This window comes from Maylandia zebra, linkage group LG1 (assembly GCF_041146795.1).
Source record: "Maylandia zebra isolate NMK-2024a linkage group LG1, Mzebra_GT3a, whole genome shotgun sequence".
Classification (NCBI taxonomy): domain Eukaryota; kingdom Metazoa; phylum Chordata; class Actinopteri; order Cichliformes; family Cichlidae; genus Maylandia; species Maylandia zebra.
The window spans coordinates 23,340,629-23,350,688 of record NC_135167.1 but is presented as its reverse complement, the minus strand read 5'-3'; the positions used below and the strand labels follow the sequence as shown (position 1 = coordinate 23,350,688).

The 10,060-nt window shown below is 40.4% G+C and overlaps 1 protein-coding gene across 1 annotated transcript; it reads right to left on the bottom strand.

The window, feature by feature from the left end:
- Positions 1 to 25: 25 nt before the first annotated feature.
- On the bottom strand, positions 26 to 9,544 carry spg7 (SPG7 matrix AAA peptidase subunit, paraplegin). The gene is made up of 17 exons (XM_004543282.5): positions 9,007 to 9,544; positions 7,646 to 7,748; positions 7,479 to 7,568; positions 7,119 to 7,360; positions 6,857 to 6,996; positions 6,196 to 6,298; positions 5,989 to 6,114; positions 5,670 to 5,832; positions 5,193 to 5,366; positions 4,994 to 5,118; positions 4,768 to 4,870; positions 4,292 to 4,402; positions 4,093 to 4,208; positions 3,441 to 3,597; positions 1,654 to 1,817; positions 1,257 to 1,334; positions 26 to 1,167 (listed from the first exon to the last, which is right to left on the bottom strand). Exons 1-17 carry the CDS (start codon positions 9,226 to 9,228, stop codon positions 958 to 960), a joined length of 2,427 nt encoding a protein of 808 aa, XP_004543339.1. The 5' UTR covers positions 9,229 to 9,544; the 3' UTR covers positions 26 to 957.
- Positions 9,545 to 10,060: the final 516 nt, after the last annotated feature.

The following is a 10,060-nucleotide window of genomic DNA, read 5'->3' as shown; positions in this document are numbered from 1 at the left end:
ATGTTCCACAAAGAACAACACAATGTTTAAATAAAACTTTATTTAAATATTTGGCAAAACCATTCTTTGGAGCTTTATATTCACTTCTAGCAATAAAACCAACGTGCAGTCCCTGACAAACATCGTTTCTCAAAAAAGAAACACCTTCTAATCTGTTCCTACTTAATTACTGATTCAAGATGAGAGAAAGACCAAAGTGTGTGGTGGAAAATCTGCTGCTTCATCACCAGCATGACATACATTTTGAAATCTCAGCTTTAAAGGTGTTTTACAAAATGCAGAATGTGGTTTCCTCAGAACAGTTATTCCTCACCGCCTCTGTTTCAGGTCTAAGCGGTCTAACTGCAGCTCACTACAGACTAATGCACACCTTGATGAGTTTTTAAAACCCCAGTCACAAACATCAGTGCCAATATATTTTGTGCATGTGACCTAACAGTACAGATTATTTCAGTAAAGAAAAACTCCAGTTACAAATGCTCAAGCAGCTTCACTTCTGCCATCTAAAATAACACAGATTTTCCAAAGAAATATCTGAAGCTAACCCTGAAAATGATTTATTATATTTTTTAAATTAAAAAGATCACATCTACTGGAGCCATCAACACCTATGTTGGCATAAACCTGCTAAGTGCACAAAGTAAATACTGTTCAGAGGCTTTTTCTCAACTGTTAGCACTTGTATTTGTTTGTAAACCTGTTTAAAAACACTTGTTTTTATTGTCACCATTGCATAATCATATGTCTCGGCAGCAAGCACACGAGAGAAATGATGGAATTCCCCAAAAATATTCATTCTGAAAGTTGCAGATTATCACACACATTAGCTAAGTGGAGACAACTGCAAATGTTCATTTGCACGAAAGTTTGCACGGACTGCAGAGTTTTTTATAAACTTTCACTGTTAGAAATATAAAGCACTAAAGAAGGGACTAAATACGCTGTACATTTCGAAGATCACACCAGCTGAGGGTTCATGTCCTCGTCTGTCTGCTTGTGGGGTGGAGGCGGCTGAGGCTCGTCTTCTCCTGTGTCTTGTTTGTCCCTCTCTGCCTCCACCCAGCTCTGTGGGAGGATCATCTTCTTGGGCCCATGGGGTGGTGGACCCAGCAAGGCTTCAATGTCATCGTAGTTCACGACTTCACGCTCAAGCAGCGCATTGGCCAACTGGAAAGACAGACCCAGCGAGTTTTTAAAGGCAATACAGAAGAATTGGCCTCACATGATTAAAACGCATAAAGAAGAAAACAACCGACCAGTGTTAGTTTGTCTCTGTTGTCCAGGAGCAGCTTCTCCGTTTGTCTGTATGCACGAGCTATCATTATCTTAGCCTCCTGCAAATACAGAAAGATGTATTCAAATTTACCAATTCACTTTTAAAACAAATGTCAATGATTTGCAACTGCTTTTAAGATTACATTTGAATGAATACAAATAACATTAAAACTGAGAAATATTATGATTATAAAAAAAATATTATTTTTAATAGGATGCTTGTAGCAAAGCGTCCAAACCTTCAGAAAATGTCCCGTACATACTCTAACAGCTGCAAGAGCTACAAATGTATACTTTAGCATAATAATATTAGCTTATTACTTCAACATTCACAGTGCTAATCTGAGAACAGAGGACTAATCCGATTTTTGAACCCACATGGTCCATCTGCTGCTGCAGGCCCTGGCTGAAAGGACGGCGCCCAATGGCACCTTGCTCTTCTGTTTCTGGGAACGAGACCTGCCCGACACTGTCGCACATGCCGTACTGCTTCACCATGGAGTAGGCCACACGCGTCACCTTGCGCAAGTCATCTTGAGCTCCTGGGGACACAGAAAAAAAAAGACGCTTAATGTTTAAATTTAATTAAAGCCCACTCCCACATCTTTCAGGTTTAACCAAACTTGCCAAAAGGGAGAATATTTATTTGGCTGCCCAGCAATTAGATATTTGACTGATAATAGAAAATGTATTTAAAGTAAGCAGTATGACCAAAAAAATAAGAGAAGTGTTCACTGGTAGGTTGTGATTACAGGAAATAGAAACCATAAACATGGGTGTAAATCATCAGTCATGTTAATGTAACAATTTGCTCTCTGACCTTGGATCCTGGCTTTCTTCTGTGTGTTAGTTTGTCACAGTTGGAGACTAATCACACTAAACACCAATAGCAACATTTCCCCCTGATGATAACAGTCTACTCCAGGAGGACAATGGACCTCTCTACACCACAAAAACTGCTTGGTAAGAATATCCAGGTGTACAGGAACAACCTTGAAACACAGATCCTACAACAGAGTGCCAACCAGTTTCACCCTATGGCTACGTTCACACTGCAGGCGAAAGCGCATCAAATCTAATTTTTTTTGACCCTATGCGACCCATATGCGATCATGGTGTGACAGTGTGAACGGCACAAATCCGATATTTTCAAATCCGATCTGGGTCACTTTCGTATGTGGTACTGAATCCGATACATGTCTGATGTTTCAGAAAGCGACTGCTGTTTGATCGGTCATGTCGCATTAAATCCGTCTTTTACGTCACTGAAACAAGACAGACGCCAATTATCAGCTCCAGAGAAGACATCGCGAACGCTTCCTGGCCATCCAGTGTAGATGTCAGTGAAACTGTTGGGAAGACAACGTTGGAGAAATGTGAACATTTTATTTGTACTGTATAATCTGCAGATTCTGACAGAAATCTGCAACTATCCTTTGAAGCACCGCTCCTCTAAAACAGCAATAAGGATAATTATTAGGTTATTTACATTATTATGTGAATAACAAAATAACTTAAAGCAAAAATTGGGAAATGTAAAGTCCGAAGTCTTTATATTAAGGGCCATCAGTCAAACAATACTGTTTGGTCTGGGTCTAAACAGAGCGCGTTGTGTGTGACATCTTCTTTTGCGCATGCGGGCCGCTTTATATTTTATTCCTTCCTAGTTAAATTTACCCTTTTTAATTTTTCATATTTATTTCCTATCTTATTCATAGCCTTTTCCTTTTTTGTTCTCTTTAGGTCACGAGCAGTTGTCCAAGCATTTCACTACATATCGTACTGTGTATGACTGTGTACGTGACAAATAAAATTTGAATTTGAATTTGAAAGCGTTCACACTACAGCGCGTTTGCTGTCGCATTTTATTTGTAGTGTGAACGAGCAGACCAAAAAAAATCGGATTTGATCAAAAAATCGGAATTGAGCATTAAGACCTGCAGTGTGAACGTAGCCTATGATAGCTGGGTTAGCCCCCCACAAGACCCAAAAGATCCTCTAAAATTACCCTGGAGCAGACCCCACAGGACACCTGCAAAGAAGGCCTGACTGTAAGCTCCAACAGGCCAGAGCTGGTTTAGTGTCAGAAAAAGAGAACCTTAACGATATCAAGCAGGTGGTTTTAACATTGCAGCTGATTCGTGTGAAGATTAGTTGCAGGGTACCTGTAGTAACCTTGTTAAAGGTGATTGCTTCAGCAGCTCTTCCTCCTAGAGCCATACACATCCGCTCAAACAGCTGCTCCTTGGTGAAGAGATACTGGTCACGGGGTAAGATCTGGGCAAATCCTAGAGCTGCGTTTGTACGTGGAGCAATGGAAACCTGAAACACATCACATGATCTGTCAGTTTATGAAAGGTTTATAAAAAGGTGAATTGTACAGATTAAGGGTTAACCAATTGCACTGTTGCCTTTTTAGAGTATTTACATTTGTATCATAGCCTATTAAACTGTATGCTTTTCTAGATCAACATATAACCTCCACAGTCCTTGTTCATAGTTGTGTCTTGTGTGGGACATGCGGCATATCCATTTGGGTTTTTATACACAGATGTGTGAAAGTCTAATACAGCAAATGGTATAAGAGGCAGAAAAGGAGCAACTGAAGAGAGACCCAGGATTATGAATAATCCAGGCATCTGTATAAACTGCCAAAACACTTATCAGTGGTGAAGTGGAGAAACAAGTGCTCCTCTGAAATGAAACCCTACTCTCAACACGCTCTGTGGAACACTTTGGACTTATCTGATTAAAGCTAAACATGACAATTAGATCTGGAAAGATTTACTTATATAGAATGCGTCACATTTCAAGTACCTTCATAACTGCTTCTGTGTGCTCAAGGAGCCATCCCACTAAGGCATGTCCAGACTCATGGAAGGCAATGACCCTCTGCTCCTCTTTAGACAGGATCTTACTCTTCTTTACGCTTCCTGATGACACACATTTGTCAGATTTTGCCACCGACACATGAGAAATATTTATTTCCCAGAACTTAGCGTGTGCATTATTGTACCTGCTATAACTCTCTCCACCGCATACTCAAAGTTAAAGGTATCGATGGATTTGTACCCTTCTCTGGCAGCATGCAGAGCAGCTTCGTTACAAATGTTTGCAATGTCTGCACCTGCAGAGACACCATGAGATAACAAACGTTAGAATAACACTTCAACATCAGCAGTGTTGAGATGTTTTATCCTTTTTGATTTAGAACTTCTCTTTCTTCATGGAGGCAGATAGACCAGTACTTTAGTATGCCCAAAGATGTTCATAGACTTCAGTTAGGACTAGGAATGATGCTCTTTAAATGATACCAATGCCAAGAGGGAGTCTACTTATTAAACCAATACTGATTATTTTATTGATTCCTGATTTGTTGTCTGAGCAAGCCTACACAGAAGATAAGCTAACAAGCTTGATGATTACGATTGACTGGACAGTTTTTTGGTTCTTGATCCCCATCCCTAAGGAGAACCATAAATGTGCACGTACCACTGAAGCCTGGGGTGAGCTCTGCCAGACGCAGGGAGTAGAAATTCGCTGGCTGAGTCAGCTTCAAGATCTTCAGATGCTGCTCAAAGATCTCCTTCCTCTCCTGGAAAACAATCGAAATGAAACAAACCAATCCAAATCTCCTGCACAGCAGCAAGGTTAAGTTGTTATTAAATGCTCAGCAACAAATGACAAGGATACCCATTTGGAAGATACCCAATGATACCTGCAGTGTTGGCAGATCTATAAAGATGTGTCTGTCCAGTCTGCCTGGTCTCATTAGAGCATTATCCAAAATATCTGCTCTGTTAGTGGAAGCAAGAACAATGACATGGTCTGTTGTTCCCATGCCTGCAAAAGAAGAGGAGGTTAGTATTCTGCCTGAAAAGCGAATGGGCTGCTCTAAAACCAGATGTTTTACTCACCATCCATCTCTACTAGCAGCTGGTTGAGAGTCTGCTCCTCCTCAGTGTTGGAGAAACCTGACATGTTGGTGGAGCGCTTCTTTCCCACAGCATCGATCTCATCGATGTAGACGATGCAGGGTGCTCGAGTGCGAGCCTCCTTGAATAAACTCCTGACCCGAGCAGCACCCAGGCCTACAAACAAACACATCGCTGTACATGATCTGGTTCTGCTGGAGGTTTCCTCCTGAAAAAGGGGACTGTCGCAAAGTGCTTGTTCACAGCTGGTCATGTGATTGTTGGGATTTTTTATGTATCACTGTTACAGCGCATATACATATAAAAAATAGGGCACTCGCTCTTACAGGCTCAAGTAAATCAGATAGCTTTCACTACAGTAAAACCCAATACTATATCTATATGATGATCATAAACAACATCATCAACTCACACAGTGAATATTAGCATCATGTTGATGCTCATGCTGTGTGTCCATACCTCCAATGACCTCCACAAACTCAGAGCCAGCCATAGCCAGAAACGGCACCTGGGCTTCCGTAGCTACAGCCTTAGCAAGCAGGGTCTTCCCACATCCTGGAGGGCCAAGCAACAATGCACCCTTGGGCACCTTGGCGCCAAGCTGGAGGTATCGTTCAGGACTCTATGAAAAGGTAAAGCTAGTGTTGTGAGTATTAAGCCGCAGAGGAGGAGGTTTGAGGATTCAGTTGATCAAGGCTTTCTTAATTAAATCTCAAATATTTAATGTGCTTCACTTGTGCAAAATGAACATATTTTAACTTTTGAGTACGTTTCTTACCTTGAGGTAGTCAACAAATTCCTTTACTTCCAATTTAGCCTCATGCATGCCTGCCACATCTTTGAAGCTCACACCTTTACCTGACTTCCCATCCACGATGGTGAACTTGGCCATCTTCAGCTGATTCTGTTAGGCAAGTTGGAATGTGGAGTTAGTCCACAGAACAAACAACATAGATGTCAGTTTGCTAAAATGTGTTTCATTTACAAAAGCACTGAAGCCGCCATCTCTGCCACCCATGCCAGCAAGTCGAAAGATATACCAGAGAATCGCCACACCGATCGCAGCCATGCCCAGAGCATAGACTGCACTGAAACAAGAATAGAGGGAGGAAAAAGGCTGTTTGTAACTTGAAATTACGACAAACCTGTAGTTCAAATATTAACATTTATGACCACATTGATTGCATGCATACGCCCATAGTCTAAGAAACAATAATGAAGTTCAAATGGATTTGAAAAGAAGCGCTTCTTGGATTCAAACAACTTCTACTGGAAGTGCTGTTTGGCAGGGATACACGTAGCATAAAATATGAAAAAGAAAAAAAACGAAAAAAAAAAACTCCAAGGCATTTTCTTTTCAAAATAAAATTTAAATTTAAAATTTATTTTCACAACAAAAAACTCCCAACATGTTTCTGGCACACAGGCATTCATGAGGAGAAAATAAATAAATAAATAAATGAATACTGCTGAACTTATGTTTTTATGAAAAGCAAAATAAGCCATAATTTTGTTTTTGTTGTCGTATCTGCTCTGTATGATTTTAGCAGTGCCTTGAATTATTTCTTAATCCTCAGAAAAGATTAGGAAGGCACCTCATAAACGATTTCTTAGAATGTCTGCTCTGATAAGAGTTGTTTTCTTACTTCCCAAAAAATCCAGTGCGCTTGTAGGACACTGGTATTCTGTCCTTGCTGTCAATATTCAGCTCCTCCTCGGCAGCTCTCAGCTTCTCCTCGAACTTGTCAATGTTGGCAACCTGCATTCTGTACATAAGCGCCAGCCTCTGCAAAGCATGAGACGTAGCAGGAAATTAGAATTAAGCATGAGGGTCTCCTGCACTACTTTGAGTGTGTTAACTGTGTGTGTGTGTGTGTGTGTGTGTGCAGAAAATCATGTACAACATACAGGCCTTCCGAAGATGACTGCTCCGGGATGAAGGTATATTTCCACAATGTCACTCTCGGGAACGACCTGCACACGTGACACCTCCCCCTTGGCAAGCATCTCGTTCACAAAGTCGTTCCAAGAGATGTTACCGCCACTGGTGTTAATGGAGTTCAGCAGGCTCATGATGAGCGCTATGATGAAGAGGGTTCGCAGGCGTTCCCGGTACATCTGATCCTCCTGTTCACGACGTTTCTTCTCCTCTGAAAGGTGAGGCCGAAAATAAAAAATAAAATAAAGTAAATGACGTGACAAAGAAACCAGGTGTGGTGCAGGTATTTATCAGTTGCATCAAGTAGCAAAAAAATATGCATCGCTTACCTTCATCTTCCTCTGGCGTCTTCCCCTTTGGCCCATTCTTTTTATCTTTGTTTTGATTAGACTGAGATGTACTGAAGAGATTTGTTGCCCCTGAAATCAAACAGTTTAATTTAAAGCAGCTATAAGTGAATTTTTAAACAACTTATGAAGGTAAACTAAGTATTTACCGAGTAAATTTGCCAAACCAACAGGGTTCCTGAGCAGGTTGTTCCTAATTAGCTCTTTTCTAAGTCCCACCAAGCTAGGCCCCAAAGGTCTGTGGAGAAGACTCTGTTATGGGAATATTGGAGAAAAAAGGTGGAAAGAAATCAGAATCAAAATCAGAACTAGAAAACCTAGTTAAATCAAAAGTGTGTAAATTTATTATCAACAAATGTGTTTACAACTTAAGGAAAAACAACAGACAATGTCACAATCTCAAACTGAAGACTTTCCAGAGTAGAATAAAAATAAGTTATTAAGGCATCTGTGACGGTTCTCAGTCATCCAGGTCATCATAGTCTAAGGAGAAAAGCCTCTGGACTTTTTTTAAGTTTCCTTGAAGAAACTTGAAAAATTCCAGACGCTTTTCTTTCCACGCTAGACAAGTGATTAAGGCGATCATATTTGACACTTTCAAATTTAACAAGTTAAATCATTATAATAAAACTATACCATATATGTGAAGTAAATCTCAGTAACAACAGTGCAGAGAGATTAATATTTTCTTACATGAAGTTAGAATGACATGTGAGAAGGAAATTTGACTAGAGCCATGGATACTTCTGATTATTTTATTATTAGATATCAACCTCAGTTGATGCCAAAAAAGCTATTAGCACTGTTTTGGGAGATAAAATTACTTATAGATCAAGTGTTGAAAAATCAATCATGTTGAGCCTTCTGCTAAAAAGATATTTCTTGGCCATTTCTTTAGGTACACCTCGTCCTCAGACCTGCCTTAATCCTTTGTGACATCGATCCAATAAGGTGCTGGACAAATTTCTCTGAGATTTTGGTCCAGATCGACATGATAGCAACACAGCTGAATCATGGACGGATCAGGATGGATTCATGCTCTCGTGTTGTTTATGCCAAATTCTGGCCATGCCATCTGAATGTGACAGAAGAAATCAACTCAACAGACCACGCAATGTTTTTCCAATCTTCTATTGTCCAATTTTGATGAACCTGTGTGAAATTTAGACTCAGTTTTCTGTTCTTATCTGACAGGAGTGGTCTTCTGCTGCTATAGCCCATCTGCTTCAAAGTTCAGCTGCTCAGAGATGCTCTTCTGCTCAAAGCAATCTGGGAATTCTCCTCTGACCTCTCGCATCAACAAGGCATTTTAATCCAGAGAACCATAGGTCACCGGATATTTCCTCTTTTTTGGATCATTCTCGGTAAACAAGAAGAAACCCCCCTGCAGAACAGCATTTTCTGAAATACTCCTGTCTGGCATCAACAACCGTCAGTCATTTAAACCACCTTTCCTCCGAATGAAGTGGCCATCCATGGCCACTCATCCTATTAGTTACTTCACTCTTACCTGTATGAGTTTCTGTTGCTGCTGATCTGTAAGAGTCCGCTCTGACTTTGTAAGAAGCGTCTTCCTCACGTGATCACACCTAGATGGGACATTTTGAACACCGCGGCTGGATAATGGCTTGCTCTCCAATACATAACAGTTTCGCTTCAGCAGCGTCCACAATAAACCTCTGCTGTATTTGCGACAAACACCAGCACTTTGCTGCAACAACAAAGCTGACATAGTGGCTGTCGTTAGTCGAAAGCGAACATTTAACGGAGCTAATGCACCGACATAGCTGTCTCCGTCTCCTCGGAGGTTTAGAGCTCGGTTTGGAGCTCGAGCTCGTTGTTATTCAACCGCTCAGCCGGGCAAAGACGGCAGCCCTGCGGGGACCTACTTCGGCGCGAGAAACTCACAAAGACTATTTAATTTTAAAAAAAAAATCGGATTTCATTATTTAATAATCCTCGTTAGAGATACATTGTGTGTTCAGTATATGCAGAATGCTAAATAATACAGTTAAACGCATCTCGGAAGTCGAACTTTGAACTTTAACCTTTCTTTGTCGATCTTTAAGGACCTGCAAGCTGCGCATATGTTTGCGCAGGATTTACGCAAAACAGCTTTAAAGCAGCACATTTACGACACATCAGAGAGTACAGTTACCTTTACCCCCCTCTTTATTGTTGCGAAATTAACCGCAATTTTCAAAGAATTAAAAAAAGAAAAATGTGTGTAATGTATGTAAACGGTTTAAATTAGCAAATTTACTGCTTCCCGTGAAGCCTGCAGTAAAGCGTTGTGGGTGTTTGTTTACTTGATTTTTCAGTCAAAGATGTATCACTGGTCCACCAGAGAGCGCTGTTGGTTAAGATGATTGAGCTGTTTTGGTACGGTGCGATTTAGCAAAATGAATGCATATGAAAACAGACAATGTTGGTTACGTGGGGTTAGATTGAGAGCAGGGTGCTTTTGTGTTTCGGTCCAGTTTAATAATAATAATAATAATAATAATAATAATAATAATAATAATAATAATAATAATAATACCCGGTATTATTAATGTGAATAA

What these genes read in the sequence shown, in the direction of transcription:
- spg7 (XM_004543282.5), bottom strand. Translation starts at nt 9,228, where the DNA reads ATGTCAGCTTTGTTGTTGCAGCAAAGTGCTGGTGTTTGTCGCAAATAC. An exon ending in GACGCCAGAGGAAGATGAAG is followed by an intron (nt 7,361 to 7,478) that starts GTAAGCGATGCA and finishes CTCACCTTTCAG; the next exon opens with AGGAGAAGAAACGTCGTGAA. An exon ending in ATGGCGGCTTCAGTGCTTTT is followed by an intron (nt 6,115 to 6,195) that starts GTAAATGAAACA and finishes CTTGCCTAACAG; the next exon opens with AATCAGCTGAAGATGGCCAA.